Source organism: Castor canadensis, chromosome 5 (assembly GCF_047511655.1).
Source record: "Castor canadensis chromosome 5, mCasCan1.hap1v2, whole genome shotgun sequence".
In the NCBI taxonomy this organism is placed as follows: Eukaryota; Metazoa; Chordata; class Mammalia; order Rodentia; family Castoridae; genus Castor; species Castor canadensis.
The window spans coordinates 48,930,119-48,947,131 of record NC_133390.1 but is presented as its reverse complement, the minus strand read 5'-3'; the positions used below and the strand labels follow the sequence as shown (position 1 = coordinate 48,947,131).

The following is a 17,013-nucleotide window of genomic DNA, read 5'->3' as shown; positions in this document are numbered from 1 at the left end:
CTTTTAGTACATTTTCCTTGTGACATTTTTCTCCTCGTTCAGAAGACTGATTTGTCACTTTTCTTATTATTTTTTCCATTGCTTTATCCCCCATCATCTGAGACAGAACCTGACAGAAAAGTATGTACTCACTGAATGTTTGAATAAACAAGTAGCACATAAGGTGGTTGATACTAGTTCAGGCAAATAATAAAGTAAAATGTAAAACAGTAATTTTATCTGTATCTTGTGTGTGTGTGTGTGTGTGTGTGTGTGTGTGTGTGTGTGTTGCTGGGGATCCAGCCCAAGTATCTTCCTTTAAGACTTGAACTTTTCAGAAATGAAGTTTAGAACACAGTAGGCATTTAATAAACAGCAATAACAAATTTTAAAATAGAAGTTTCTATATGTAGCTTTTCCCACCACCTCCATAATTTAGGTAGTTGGAGAATTGCTGTTTTGTAACAGCGTGCAAGTACAGATGTTACCTTTGCCTTTCTTAGGTACCACCTCCTTGCCCATTCTTGGCACAGGTTGAATTTCCTTCATATATTGGGGTAGATGTGGATACTCTTTGCCATACTGCATCTGGGGCAGCTCCTTGCCCATGGCAAGGCCATCTTTGACCAATGGCATGTGAGGTGCTTGCTGGCCCAGAGGCTGGTATTGTGGAATTTGTGGTGGCATCTGAGGAGGAATTTGAGGTGGCAGCGGCTTGATTCCATAGTAGGCACCAGCTTGAATGAGCCTGATGGAACTCAGGGAAATGGTGAGCAGCACTCCCAGCAGCTGCAGAGGGCGGGGCAGCACAGCCATCACCTGCAGAGGAAGGAATGCACCATCGTGGTGAGAACCTGCAGGCAAAAGGACTGGTATCTATTTAAAGACAGAAGAAGGAACTGTGGGGCAAATAAAATCTTTATCATCAGAACTTTACAGGTGGGGCAGGCAAATGTAATGAAGATGCTACTTTTTAACAGAAAAACCCAAACAAACAAAAACAAACAAACCCCAGAATAGGGTCTGTCAAATGAAGGCAGCTGGTAGGAAGGTAGGCTATCGCAGAGACTGCTTATTGTTTTCACATATCAATCCTGCTCTTTCCTCATAGTTTACGAACTGTTGAATTTTCTTTAGGAATAGGTCAATCCAGAATGAAGACATTTCAGTTAGATGTGGCCATGTGACATAGTTCTGCCAACTGGGTGTACGGTGCAACTTCCAAAAAGAAGTTTAACAGAGAGTAGGCATGGTCTTCCCCTGCCTCCTTCTTGGTGGTTGGAATGCTGATGTGTTGTCTGGAAATGTTGTAGACATCTTTAGCCATGAGGTGAAGGATGTGCATTGAGGATGATAGAGCAACAAGCTAAAAGAAATCTCAGCCCTGGTTCATCATGGAGGCACAACACTAAACCTTAAACTTGAAATTTGTTTACTCAAGAGAGAAATAATACAGTTTTATCTTCTTTGGTCTACCTTTATTTTGAATGTTCCACCTTTTTCACAGAACCTAATGCTAGTAGATTGATATATTCTGCAAACTTGGTGGCATGTTCATAAGTGCCAAAATTCTATTCTAAATGAAAGTAGTTAAGATTGTATAGATTTTATACCAAGGGCAGAGGTTTTTTTCATTTGCTAAATGCAGATGATTTATGCAGACATAAACATACATAAATATTTTGGTGTAAGTAACATTAAAAACTGCATAAGTCTTCTGAATTGGAGAAAAGGTGCTCCATGTGATAGTTCCAAAATGTCATTTAAAACATCAGTATCATAATTATGTACTCTTCTTTCTTCTATTTAAACACTATTAATTCATTAGTCATTAGTTTAGAATTTGACTTATTTATGGGCCTGGAATTCATAAAGTCTATCTGAACTTTTTTGAAATAAAGATTACAAAAAAGTTAGTTGTATAAATAAGATAGAGGAAGATGTTTGACCATCTACAAGAATAGATTTTCTAAACCCTTTAATAGCACTCTTTGCAAATCAGCAGTTAACAGAATAAATATAAATGGGGTTTATCTGTTTATAAAAACCAGCTTAAGAAGACCTCTGGAAACACCCTAGGCTGAAGACCAAACAGCCCATGGAAATGCAGTGCAGTCAAATACACACTAGAGGGCAGAGGAAGCACACATTGGATGTCTTCAGTTCTCCTCACCCCCTCTCCATATTGGTGCCCATACTGGCCCTATACTGGCTTAATGAAAATCAGAACTCTAGTGGATTGTCATCATAGTACTAGAGAGAGAGAGAGAGAGGAAGAGAGAGAGAGGGAGAGGGACAGGGAAAGGGAGAAGGAAAGGGATAGGGAGGGAGAATGTTCAGGAACACTTTGAAAAAAACTTCTGTCTATAAGCAATTTAATTTCCATTTTCATGGGAGTTTGTTTTCTTTACTTCTGCCTTAGTTTTGGATCATACTTTTCCACTTCTTAGAAAATGTGTATTGAATTTGCAACATCCTATTCAAGGGTGATGCCAAGAGTGTGAACAGGCTACAGAAGGATTGGTTAATAAAAAGCACCTAAGAAAATATTTAATATGAATCCCTACCACAAAATCCATTGCTTCCAATTTTTCTAAATATACTAACTAATCATTTTTTTCTCCTTCATGGAAAAAAAATGAAGCATTTGTCAGCAAAATGATTTATAAAACTTCTCCATTTAAAAAATTAGGATTATCTCAAGAACTGCTTATTTCCAGTGTACTTTGAGTAATCTGTGTATTGGTTAATTGAGAGGAGACAGAAAGCAGTTATTTTCTGTCTCTGTAAGAATAGTTGTTATAAACCATTTGGAAAAAGCCACAAATTTAATGTTGAGTTATACTCATTAATAGTTAAACTTATTTTAGGTAGAAAAAGAGTATTTGTACTCAACAATAATTTATTGAATTCTTACCAGAAATAATGCTAGGCCCACCCAGGGATTACAAACATGAATATAATATGGCTAGTAAGCTCCAAGGAGCTTTCACAGTTTTAGTAAAGTGACAGATGTACAAAGCATTGATAAGTAGTAAAGGATATTCAGAAAAACATAAATTTCCGTTCTATATTGGCTCTTTAAAATCTTTTCCCTTTTTAAAATTTCTTTTATTCATATGTGCATACAATGTTTGGGCCATTTCTCCCCCTTTCTCCCCGCCCCCCCCACTCCCTCCCTACCTGGCAGAAACTATTTTGCCCTTATCTCTAATTTTGTGGAAGAGAGAGTATAAGCAATAATAGGAAGGAACAAGGGTTTTTGCTAGTTGAGATCAGGATAGCTATACAGGGAGTTTACTCGCATTGCTTTCCTGTACATATGTGTTACATTCTAAACTAATTCTTCTCAAACTAACCTTTTCTCTAGTTCCTGGTCCCCTTCTCCTATTGGTATCTGATGCTTTAAAGTTTCTGCATTAGTTCCTTTGCACTGAGGACATCAAAAGCTATCATGTTTTTTGGGGCATTTCTTGCCTATCCTCATACCTCCCTTGTGTGCTTTTGCCTCATCATGTGATCAAAGTCCAATCCTCTTGTTGTGCTTGCCCTTGATCTAAAGTCTGCATATGAGGGAGAACATATGATTTTTGGTCTTCTGGGCCTGGCTAACCTTGCTCAGGATGATGTTCTCTAGTTCCATCCATTTACCTGCAAATGATAAAATTTCATTCTTCTTCATGGCTGAATAGTATTCCATTGTGTATAAATACCACATTTTCTTAATCCATTCATCAGTAGTGGGGCATATTGGCTGTTTCCATAACTTGGCTATTGTGACTAGTGCTGCAATAAACATGGGTGTGCAGGTGCCTTTGGAGTAACCTGTGTCGCATTCCTTTGGGTATATCCCAGGAGTGGGATTGCTGGATCATATGGCAGATCTATGTTTAGATTTTTAAGAAGCCTCCAAATTTTTATCCAGAGTGGTTGTACCAGTTTGCATTCCCACCAGCAGTGGATTAGGGTTCCTTTTTCCCCACATCCTCGCCAACACCTCTTGTTGGTGGTGTTTCTAATTATGGCTGTTCTAACAAGGGTGAGGTGGAATTTTAGTGTGGTTTTGATTTGCATTTCCTTAATGGCTAGAGATGGTGAGCATTTTTTCATGTGTTTTTTGGCCATTTGAATTTCTTCTTTTGAGAAAGTTCTGTTTCATTCACTTGCTCATTTCTTTATTGGTTCATTAATTTTGGGCAAGTTTAGTTTTTTGAGTTCCCTATATATTCAGATTATCAGTCCTTTGTCTGATGTGTAGCTGGCAAATATTTTCTCCCACTCTGTGGGTGGTCTCTTCAGTTTAGAGACCATTTCTTTTGTTGAGCAGAAGGATTTTAGTTTTATGAAGTCCCATTTATCTATGCTATCTCTTAGTTGTTGTGCTGCTGGAGTTCCATTGAGAAAGTCCTCGCCTATACCTGTTAGTTCCAGAGTGTTTTCCACTCTTTCCTGTACCAACTTTAGAGTAAAGTCTTTTCTCTTTAAAGCTGGGTGCCAGTGGCTCACGCCTGTAATCCTAGCTACTTGGGAGGCTGAGATTGGGAGGATGGTAGCTCCAGGCCAGCACAGGCAAAAAAGTTTGCAAGATTCCATCTTAATGGAAAAAATCTGTGCATGATAGCACCCGCCTATCATTCTAACAGCAGCCTAAAATAGGAGGATGGAAGTCTAGGCTGACCTAGGCAAAAAGCGAGATCCTGTCTCTAAAATAGGGGCTGGGAATGTGGCTGAAGCCTGCCTCACAAGTGCAAAATCCTGAGTTCAAACCTCAGTACTGCCAAAAAAAAAAAAAAAAGTACGTGGGGGAAACCTTTTCTCTTTAAAGCACCAACTTTTCTCATCGTTTCCCATGTTTTTCCAGAGATATCTATAATTGTGTAATATTTATATAAACCACTTTAAAGCACAAACTTTAGGGTAGTATACATACCTCTGTTTCCCTTTTTTTACTCAAAATTTAGTATTTAGTTTTTTTTATCTTGTTATGAGTAACTAAACAAAAAACCTTGAAGTTTTTCATTTGTTAAAAATGGGACTTAGTTTTTGCTTATACATCATCTGGCTCTAACATTCAGTGCCTCTAAGGTACTCACTAGAGAGGTGAAAGTGTTAATCCATATCAGAATTATATGGTAAAACCTGGTAATGTAACAGCTGGGACTTGATTCTACATTTGGGGATGAATGAGTTCAATCATTGAACCCTAAAATTGTGATGATGTTTTTAATAAAAAGCTGGCATTCTTGGTCTTTCACCCTTCCACCAGTGCAGTGGATGTGTTGGATTATATTTAATAATCTTTAATCCAAGACAATCAATCTAGTGAAATACTGGAAAACTGGAAAGAGGCAAAGGCCTGGAAAACCAGTTTAATGCCAAAGACCCAGTGGCATCCTGGCTTCCCTACCATTATTTCCTCTCAGAGGCTTGCCCTTTCTCTCCATAAAACCACCTCTTTAGGTCTGCCATATGCCATTTCTCTGGCTTTAAATAAACTTTGTTCAGATTTAACTTGAATGCTTATTTAGGGGCCCTGGTTAAAATTTACCACTTGACTTATCCTTACTAATTTCTTTCTAGTCCCTGAGGAGATTTTTGGTGGTTCTTTCCAATCACTCAAAAGAACATCAGATTTATGTAACATTATACAAACACCTGGCAGGGAAGAAGGACCCTTGGAATTCCTGCTAGAAAGAAATGGTGGTTTTCCTGGGGATTCAGAACACAATAATATTGTGAATTCTTCTAGATGTTCTTCTCAGTTGCGGTTTGATAGCTGGTGAGTGTGTGTGTGGGGGGGTACATGAAGATAAACATAGCTAATGTGTATAGGTAATGGATCTTTACTAGACAAGTTGGCTTAATGATGGGGTGTGTCTTACGGAAATACATTTAGAAGTTAAAAGACTTGTATTTGAGTTTAAACTCTGCCGTTCTCTATGCTCCCAGTTTTCTCATCTATAAAACAGAAATCATAATCCCTGCCTATTTCTCAGAATTGTTCAAAGATACAAATGATAATAGGGATTCTTTGTAAGCTGAAAAGCACTATTTAAATTTAAGTTATTATTAATGGGGTGCAACTAAAAGGACAAACCAGAACCAACTGAAATGTCAGACTTTCAAAGAAGCATATCAGCCAAAGTAAATGTGAGGTTAACTATGGTAATGATAAACCTCACATGAATAAAACAACAATGGCCATTAAATGTACCTGTCAAAAAATGGCAAAAATGGAACCAAACAAAAAACTAGCTAAACCAGGGACGTTAGTCATTCTGATATGTGAGTTGCCAATCCTAATCATTTTGAATAGCCTTACATGGTTCCCAATATTTGGTCAGAGTTGCAGTGAGTCTCATTTTTCTCAGGTGACCTGTAATGTATATAGCATAATAATGTAATATATATTATTTTAGACACTCCTAAGCATTCTATTCATAGTTTATTCTCATGAGATTTTTGTCTTGCTATCCAAAAGAATGTTTAAACATTTAAACCTTCAATTCTTGCCTTAAATCCAACTTTCTCTTGCACATAGGGCTAACACATCATGTCTCCGTGTTTGTATGTGTGTCCATGTGTGTTGTGCAGTGTGGTTTTGACAAATCTCTCATCTGCTCCTGGGTCAGTCCTCTGTGCCCTTTATTTGCTCTTACATGGGATTTGTAGCTTTGCAAAAGCCTCAGATTTGCCTCTAAAAAAGGAAAAGTCAGGCAGACTGCTTCTTCAATATCTACTAGCATTGCCTTTCTGGTCTTTTCATGTCTCTCAAAGGAAATTTTCTCTTGATTGCATTCTCAGAGCAATTCATTCAGTAGATATTTATTGAGCAGCTTCAAATTGTTAAGCTTTTTCTGAGTATAGGAGATACAGTGATACATTAGAAATATGAGGTTTTATCTTATTGAACTCACCTTCTAATATGGAGAGACAGGTAATAAACAAATGAAAAAACACATCTTATAATTTCAGATTTGAGTAGTATGGAGAAAATAAAGCAGGTATCTTCGTACATTGAGATATCTATGGCAAAAATACTACAGACTGAATATTTGTTTACCAGGCCTGCCATAACAAAGTACCCCAAGAAGGTTGGCTTAAACAACAATAAAAGAAATTTATTGTTGACAGTTCTGGAGGTTGGAAAGTCCAAGATCAACATGCCAGCAGGTTGGGTGTCTAGTGAGAACCTGCTTCCTGGTCATAGCTGGTCACTTTCTCACTGCATCCTTGCATGGTGAAAGGGGCAAAGACGAGATCGGGCGCGTTCAGGGTGGTATGGCCGTAGACTGAAAGGGGCAAAGGAACGGTCATTGATTTCTCACATAATGATACTAATCTTGTTCATGAAAGCTGTACCCTCATGACTTGATCATCTTCCATAGACCCACTCCTATTACCATCATATTGGGGGTTAGTATTCCAATATAGGAATTTGAGGAGGACATAAATATTTAATGCATGGCAGCAGAGTAAATAGCTCAAGAATGACTTTTTGTGGAGAAACTATTTTGGAAGTGGGTAGGGGAAGACATCTCCAAGGAAGTAAATTCTGGGCAGATATATGAAGGTTAAGAAGTTTATTTTCTGTCTCTTAAAATGTCATGCAGAAAAAGAGAAAGTGTCCTGTTCATTGCAATCATAGTTGTAGGTTCCTTCCACTAATATAAACTGTTTCAAAAGTAGCTCCATATCTTTGTCTATCCTCATTTTGACTTCTTTCTATACCACATTCCCTTTTCCTTTCTAGATGTCAATCTTACTGTATTAGTTTGCTAGAGCTACCATAACAAAGTGCCTAAGACTGGGTGGCTTAAACAACAGAATTTACTTTTCCACAATTATCTAAGCTTAAAAAATTCAAGATCAAGGCACTGACAGAGTTGGGTTTTTCTGAGGACTCTCTCGTTGGCTGGTAGATGGCTCCCTTCTCCCTGTGTTTTCATATGTCTTTCCTCTGTGTATCTCTTCTTCATTTTAATTTAATTTCCTCTTTAACAACCATATCTCCAAATACAGTCATGTTCTGAGGGATGGGGTTAAGATTTCAACATACAGATTTTGAAAGGGGTAAACTTCAGCTCATAACACCTGCCTTTCTCTAGAACAATTCATTTCCTACTCCACCACCCAATCACCCAAGTCCTACTAAAAGTTTAACACAAAGTTGAATGTAACCAGTCTTATTTTTTTCATATTGCTTTTTTTTTCATTAAACAACATGACTGTAAGCTTCCTGAGGACAAGGAAAGTATGTGATATTCTTTTATCTTTCTCAGTATTTATTGATGGATCTTTACAATCAAAACTCTTAAGAGCCCCTATTAAAGGGCTTTTGGAAATATTTATTTAAACTTCATTCCCCATTTAAAATTCTGCTTACAGATGCTAACAGAAAGCCCTTATGTTTATTTGTAAATATTAATAATAATAGAACACTCATAAGGCAACCATTATCTTGTTATATAATTTCTTTGCTTTTTAAAATTATCTTAACAACTTGTAGCAAAAAGGTAGCTTTTTATTCATATAAGGCAGTAGCTTGCTTTTGGAGGAGTGGAGCTGGGAAGGGAGTATTAAGAAAATGCGTTCTGAAATTGGTTATAAGTCCATAAAGTAAAAGATGGCCACATGACCTTTCATTGTCACCCAAAGAATGTTTACAAATATGCCTACCCTAGGATTAACTAACTAGAGAAATGTAACTTTGTTGCATAATTGATTACAGTTATTAATAACTGTAAACTATGTTGATTAACCTTTATCATGGATATGGTTTCATTGCTTTTTATAATATTTACCAGTTTTGTATGTAACTTGGTATAATGTTAAGATAATTTTGTATATATTGATTATCAAAAAATTAAAGGTTTTTAATATTTTATTTTGAATCAACTTTATTAAATAAACCTTTACTTGTGTTTACCAATGTATGAGAATTATTTTTAACATTTTAAAGATTATGTTTTGATGGGGGCACAAGAAATGAAAACAACTGGACACAGTGACTGATACCTGTAATCACAGCTACAAGGGAGGGAGAAATTGGGAGCATAGTGGTTCAAGGTCGGCCTGGGCAAAAAGTTATCAAGACCTCCATCCCAACCAAAAAACTATGTGTACTGGCATGCATCTGTAATCTGCACTGGAGTCCATAGGTGGGAGGATCGCAGTCTGAGGCCAGCCCTGGGCAAAAAAAACACTAGGCCTTATATGAAAAATTACTAAACCAAATAAGGGGATGTGGCTCAAGAGGGAGAGTGCCAACCTAGTAAATGGGAGACCCTGAATTCAAATCAGTACTGACAAAAAGCTCCAACCAACCAACCAAAAAATCACATTTCAGATGTTTGTTACAGTAAATGTATTGTAAATTTCCTTCTTTCTCTTCTCTACATTGAAATCTTCTGAAGATCTAATCCTTTTGTAGGAATGGATTATTTCTGGGTAGCCAGAGGAATCATTCAATGCTGTGTCCAGATTGTTGTTGAACAAAATCAGTGGCTGTGTATAAGAAAACAGGAACCTGAGAATGGGTAGGGAATGGCAGGGCAGTGGACATCAAAGTTATGATAATTTTAGCTGCATTTTTGAGCACTTGCTTTGTGTCAGCATTATAGATGTATTTAAAATATCTATATTCATCTGTTAAGCCCTTTTTGATATTAAGTTCTTTTAATTTATATTTCCCCATCCTATACTTATATGACTGATTACTTTTCTGAAATTCAACACTGTGTATTTATCCTTTTGATTTTCTAAGTTAGAAAATTTTAAATTTATATTAGATTATTTCTAGAAAGGAGCCGCCATCTAACACATTAGCTAACAAGCTTCCTACTTCATGTTATGAGGTATAATCTGTTTAACTGCACTCTCACTTTTCTCCATCTCATCCTTGTCTTTTTGTTGGTTGAAATAAAAATTTGTCTGTTATATAGAACAAGATCTTAGACTAGCTTCCATAGTCTTTGCTGCTAGGACTAGTATTTCATGAAGTCAAAAAGTCACTGATGAGGTGAATCTGCCAAGATGGAGCCCAAATAATATAGCCTATCAGATGCTGGTCAGTCAATTCAGTGCAGACAGTGGCAAGACCACCCAAAAACACATTCATTGGTTTTAGTCAATCTGCCCATTTACACATATTAGTACTGACATAAATGGAAAACTGAGCTTGAGTTACATAAATCACTGACGATCCTGAATTCTAATACAATTAAGAGCAGCCAACCACACCACCTACTAGACAGAGGCAGAACATGACCTTGTGGGACCCACAGAACTTGAGAAGTCAGTTAGGGCTTGCCTTAATCTAGAAATGGGATACATACATAACCTTTGAAATGAAAGGCTGGCCACCACATTGCAGCAGCTCTCCTGAGGAGATTTCACAACATTCTTGGTAACCAATTGCAGTATTTCATAGATTTCCCAATATCTAATCTGAATCTCTTCTGCTGAACTTTATGCTCATTTCCTCTTTTTTCCATTCTCAAAAGAGGTGGGAAACATCTGGAGAATATTTTTCTTAAAATAATAGCTCACATATTTGAAGCCTACAATTAAGTCCTTTTGTTTCTCTAACTGGAATAGTGTCAGCTGCTAAATAGCTTACTTGAGAGACCCCTTAAAAGAGCATTCTGAAGTGGAACTTTTTTCTTCTTCCTATAATATGAAAGCATTATTGTTTTCAGAGCACAGAGTACCAAAGATCTAGTTCTGACCTAAGTAAGTCACCTATGCTGAGTGGGTGCTATTTCCTTCATTTTAGAATGAGGACATGGACTATAGGTCTTCAAGGTCCCTTCCAGTTCTGCAGTTTTCTGGCAACTATGAATGTGAAGAACATACACACACACACACACACACACACACACACACACACACACACACACACACACATTTCACAGTTAAATTAATTTATGAGTTCAGGAGCTCAAGCTTTTGGATGTCTCAGGAAATTAGATCGATTGTATACTTCCAGTTACTTTTCCATATTTTGACGTCCTTTCTTACAGTTGAGTATGTGATAAGAAGAGTTTGTACAACTTCTTTGTAAATATTCCTTTTGGTAAAATAGGATGTATCTGACCAGAAAGCAAAGGAAGAACCTAAATACAAAATACAGTTTATGGACAAAAAACCATTATATATATATATATTTTTAAATCAAATGTTGGACCAGGTGCAGTGGCTCATGCCTGGAATACAAACTGGTCTTGAGGTGGAGATCAGGAGGGTTGAGGTTGGAGGGCAATCCAAACAGAAAAGTTAGCGAGACTCCCATCTCAACCAATATGCCAGGCATGGTAAACCATGTCTGTACTCTCAGTTACTAGGGAGGCACAGAAGGATTGTCGACGGAGGCCAGCCATGGGCAAAAATGATTCTATCCAAAAGATAGCTATAAAGTAAAAAGGGCTGTGGCGTGTGTCTCAAGTGGTAGAGTACCTGCTTAGCAAGCATGAGACCCTGAACTCAAATCCAAGCACTGTCATATATATGCATGTATGTATGTATTAAAGGCTGAGTAAAAATGTGAAGCTAACTGAGAAATTTTAAAAAAGCGGCTAAAAAGGATAATGTCTTCCTATAATGTTGCAAGAATTACAATTTTTCATTTTATAAGAAAAACTGAAGATCCAAAAGTTAGAGGCAGCACTACAGTTAGTAAAGTAGGTAATAGTGAGGGTTTCTCAAGAATGTCCCTGCCATTGCACATGCCTGGGGTGCACAGAAAGGAATTCTTTTCTGGTGTCCCATGAAGAACTGTAGAGCACTGCTGTTCATGTTCATGACTTTCTTCTCACCTGAGTAAGTTTGCATGAACAACAAAATGTACAATAAAAGTGTCTTCAGGCCTTTTCAAGGAAGAGATGCATAGGGAAATTTCATCCAATACAATCTGCTAAACTGTACATTCTGAAAATATTTCTTTAAAGCAACCATAATGTGTTAAGCAAAATATAAATTTCATAGAATATTTTTCACCATAAGCATGAGTATCTAATTCTGAGTTCTTACTCAGTCTTGTGGGATTACAAGTAAATTTCAACCAAGTAAACTCAATGTCCTTGTGTTAGGCAGGTAAAATTTGGTAGCTGTGGTTGAATTGGCCCTCTGTAAACAATGATGATTAGTTGATGAATAAAAGAAAATGATAAAATCAGGCTCATTATTAAAGTATCTCAGGTTATAGAAACTGAAATCATATTAGGTCAAAAGACAAAAGTGGTAACTCAATCTGAAGTAGGGAGCAGGGAGTCCTGAAGAGGCCTTGATGTGTGTGTGTGGGAGGCAGAGACAGACAGTTTGTTTATGGACTCCATTTTTTCTTTTCTCCTTTTAAAAATAATCTTATGTTCCTTCTAAATACTTCATTATTGTACAGCATCTTACTCAAGAAAGTTCAGAGTTTAGGTAAAACTCAAATAAGTTAACTGTAGTTCTTACTATTGTAAGTTTTGATAAGACTTTAGAAAACAGAAAAGTTTGAAGTTTAAAGCATATTGGGCTCAGTTGCCAGCCAGCATAGGTACTTCCTAGAAGCAGGAGGGAGAGCCTTTTACCAGGATGTTTGTTTCTCTCAATGATTTCTGAGGATGGTAACCAAGACCATTGAAAGGTCTCTTTTCTCTGTTTCATCTTATATGACGGGTTGTATGTGTACTCTATTAATATATTCAGAAGATTAAGTAGGCCACTCAACTTCCTGTGTGCTGGCATTCTCTTTTAATGAGCAGATTGTCATGGCAACAGATTGCTCATTTTGGTATTTTTATAGGAAACTGTGAAACAAACAAACAAAAAATCCCCAAATGAAAGAACAAATCCTAGCTTAATCCATCTCTCCATAATACTAAAATATTTATTAATTGAATTGCTCTATGGTACACATGTATCTTATGGATTCAGAGGCAGGAGGCAGAAGGCACAGAATAGCAAACTACTGACATTTTCTACTTTTGGCCTGGTTATTTTGGGGGATTCAATTGTTAACATTTTATTCAGCTAAGATTATTTGAGTCACACAACACTGAATGACATATTAAAACTCAAGCCCCAGGATTTCTTTTATCACACATAGATAAAACATTAAATTAAATGAATAGCACTTGAAAATGAAAATTAAACAAATTTTCTTCCAAAATTGGCTCTTCCTTCCCCTACCTACCTCCACGCACAGAACTAATCTCTGGTCAGAATAGCAGTCCTACTAAAGTTGTGATATTCAGCCTTAGCAATTTCTGAACTACAAAAGAACTAAAAGGATTCAACAATTTCTTGGTCAGTGAAAATGTGGGTTTGTTTTTCTTTATTGTACAGTTCAAGGGTAGCAGAAAGCATTCCACAGGACTGTTACCAAAGATGAACTTAAATTAAAAAAATTCTCAAGCTGGGGCTAAGCCTAAAACACCAAATTGTGATAAATTGTTAGCCGCAGAGAGGGCAGTGTCTAAAATCCACCACTTTTCAACCACAGCTCCATCTAGATAATTAGCCTACGTGGTAACATCCTGCCCTTTGAACATAGGAACATAGGCATAGCACGGAGCACAACCAAACCACAGCTATCTTGGTACTGGAAGCTCCATTTATTTAAAGAGCGGAATTTATTTTGAGGGAGAGAGAGATGGATGTGCTGTCTGGGAGGAAAAATCATAAGATTTTCACAGCTAATCCACTGAACATTTTTTCAGGCAAAATGGAAGTGGAGAAAAGAAAAGACAGAGAATTGTGTAAAAGATGCCAGGTCTTGAGGCTACATCAGTTAAGGAGGCTGCAAGTGTGGAAGGAACTTTTCTTTTTTATGAGTAAAACACATTACAAGGCACCGGAATTCACAAAAACATATGGAATACCATTGATAAACATGCTTCACAAATGTGCTTTCTTAGGGCTGTGAGGACATTGAATTGGAGACAAAAGGCTTGAGGCCTAGTCTTCTTTGTAACCTGCTCTGTGTATTCTTTCAGGACTTCCTTTTACTAAGCTATAAAGTGAAGGGAATGAGTTAGAACAGATGGAAGACCAGTGCTGGAGGAAGTAGTGAGAGGTGAGAGTGAGTGAGTAGAATAGGCTGGGTGTAGTGACTAGGGTGCAACTGCCCCAGGCAGCAGTCGCTGAACCACTCATTTCTGCTGGTCAGTGGTGGGAATACGCACTTAGTTTAGGGAGTTCTTCCAGCTCATCAAGTAATCGGGACACACTATAGAACGTCTTCACTTAAAAACATTGGCTCAAAAGTTTTTTTTCTCTTCCTTCCTTCCTTCCTTCCTTCTTTCCTTCCTTCCTTCCTTCTTTCCTTCTTTTCTTCTTCCCTCCCTCCCTCCCTCTCTCCCTCCTTTCTTTTTTTTCTTTTATTCATATGTGCTCTCCCTCCTTTCTTTCTGTTTTTTTAGCATTGTCTGGTAGAATATCCTCCCCTAACCTCACCAAATTCTTCATGGGACAGGGTCAGTCCACTGGTACCTTTTTACCAGGTCGTTTCTAATATCTATCTCATTAAAAATGCTACCTGGGGAATTTCTCATGCCTTTATTTGCTCAAAATTTTAAGTCTTGGCCTTGTTTCTCTCCATTATGTCATTAGATTAATCTAATTACTAAATTTAGTAATTTCTCATTGACTTTTTAAGGCAATATGTTAGTGGGCTACTACTTGAGCCACACCTCCAGTCCAACAGTCAACAGTTGAAAGTCAGGTCTCTGTCAAGTGTAAAGACAAAGTAGACTTAGGTTGACTAGGGTTGATCAGGCATAAAGTCCTCGAGGGACAGCATCAGAATTAAGAGTTGAAGGATAAATGGGAATTGTCCAACAGAGGAAGGAGGGAAGTAGAGGTTATTTCTTGCCTTTCATCAAAAATATGTGAAAGCAGATATTGGACACCTTGAATAGTTAAAGAGCAGCACTATGGCGTAATAGTTAAGAGTAGCACCTTTGAGCTAAATGACCTGAATTAAATCCTGATTCCATTACTTCCTAGTGGCATGAGGTCAGGAAAATTATGCAACTCATCTGTGCTTTGATTTCTTCATGATATATTGGGGACAATGGCAATATGACTTCTGGAAGCTATTGAGGGGATTGGGGAATTAGTACAACTAAGGTGTTTACAACAACATAAGCATATAAACAATCTGTGTAAGGTATTAGTTGAATAAAGAATAAAAAAGTAAAGGAGGAAGAAGAAGGGTGAGAAGAAGAAGGAGGAAGCAGAGTAGAAGACAGGGAGGGGGATGGGGAAGATCTTGAGCACAAATTCCATAACACTTAACTTTATTGCAGTCTTATTTTGAAGAATTTGAAAGGTAATGAATTTTGTTCTCATTCTACTCCAGACTATTATAAAAATTAGGTTGACCAATTGCCTCCTTGGCTGATACAGAAAAGAAAAGCAAGGTAAAATAGTGCCTAAGTAGATAACAAGTATTATGTCTGCTTCTCCATTTGCTTGCCACCAGCAAACAATACTTCAAAGGCTGGATCTTCTCTTCTTGCCTTTTCTCAGAGAACTGACCACTCCACAGCCTTTTTTGAACTGACTGCATAGGGCTTTGGCTTTGAAATTCAGAGAACAGAAGACATTTCTAAGAGGTGACAGCAGTGTACTGGCTTTGTGAAAGTGATTGCATTTTTACTGCCAGAGGAAGTAAAATCCACAAATCATAATAGTTATAAACTTTTAGGTCAGGACAATAGTCGGCTTACAGCTTTTTTAGAAGCTTGATCTTTCAATGATTTTGAGGATACTTGAATTATAGTAATATTGCTATGGTGAACACTTATTAATGCTTATCATATTTCAAGAGTGGTATCTGAAAGATTGATTCTCCACTCATAGATCTCTTCTTAATTCAAAACCATAATGAGTTCTGTATCTGAAAAAAATGCACTCAATTTGATACACACTTTTTTTTTGCAATACTGAGATTTGAATTCAGGGCTTTCTGCTTGTTAGGCAGGTGCTCTACCACTTGAGGCATGCCTGCAGGCCTATACTTTTTTTCTATAGTACAAACTAGAAACCTCAAATTCAAAGTACCAAATAAATCCCAAACTGTATTTAACCATGAGCATTTATTTAAATACCAAAGAAGCAAAACTATTTAATTTATTTTGAAAATGAATTCTTAGCCCAAAGTTCTAGAAGCTGGTTATGGGAAGGCACAGTCCCTATAAGAGCTCACTCAAGTGTCTAGAGGAGTAAGATCATACTCCGTACATTTTTCTTAAGGAACTCTCTTTGCACTTAGTTCATAGCTATGTACAAGTAAGCTTGATAAATGCTTGTCAAATTAGTATATGAATGGTACCATTTTCTCCCAGTCTCCCTGCCTTTCTACATGTAAATAAGAACTCACGTGGTATGATGGCTGAGAGAGCACCATTGCTGCTGAGCACTGAATCAATATTATTTCTTCTTTCTACTATTTTCATTCTGACTCCCCTCATTTTGTGTCCTGATGTCTGCTGCCAGCTCTAAGAATGGAAAATCCTATATAATAGTCATTCTGCCTTAGAAACAACAAAGGATGCTATTTTTGATTTTACAAACCCTGTAGAGACACAGAAAGGTTAGTTGATGGTAGAATAATCGTAAGATTAGTGAAAATTTTCATTCATTTGCAGGATGTTTATAAGAGTCTCTTTAGACTATGATAAAGATGTTAGAATCTGACTTGAGCTGAATGACATTATTGTGAAAGCATTTTGACTCACCATTGATGTCCTATTCATCTTAGTCATTTTTGATCCCTTTTAATCATGCCAGGTACTGGAAAGAGTCAGATAGTAGGTTGTGTAGTTGAGTATTAACATGAAATTAGATGTGTTGAGAAGGAAGAGGAGAGATGAATATTTTATTGTTTTGTATTCATGTGAACTGTTCAGCAACACTTTGCAAAGTTCCATGATTCTTTTCCCTATGATAGTCTGTTTTGTGGACCATATCATTGCCATGAATTTCTGTTTCCTTGCTGTGGAAACCAGCCAAGGATACATTATTGACCATCTGCTCACTTTC

The 17,013-nt window shown here is 37.2% G+C and overlaps 1 protein-coding gene across 4 annotated transcripts in view; it reads right to left on the bottom strand.

The window, feature by feature from the left end:
- Col8a1 (collagen type VIII alpha 1 chain) overlaps positions 1-17,013 on the bottom strand; it is a 543,304-nt gene that overhangs the window by 402,685 nt on the left and 123,606 nt on the right. For all 4 annotated transcript variants that reach the window (XM_074072970.1, XM_020157593.2, XM_074072969.1 and 1 more), the window contains exon 3: positions 468-798. In XM_074072970.1, the coding sequence (XP_073929071.1) occupies positions 468-795 (328 nt within the window). In that variant the 5' untranslated portion in view covers positions 796-798. The remainder of the gene's footprint in view (positions 1-467; positions 799-17,013) is intronic.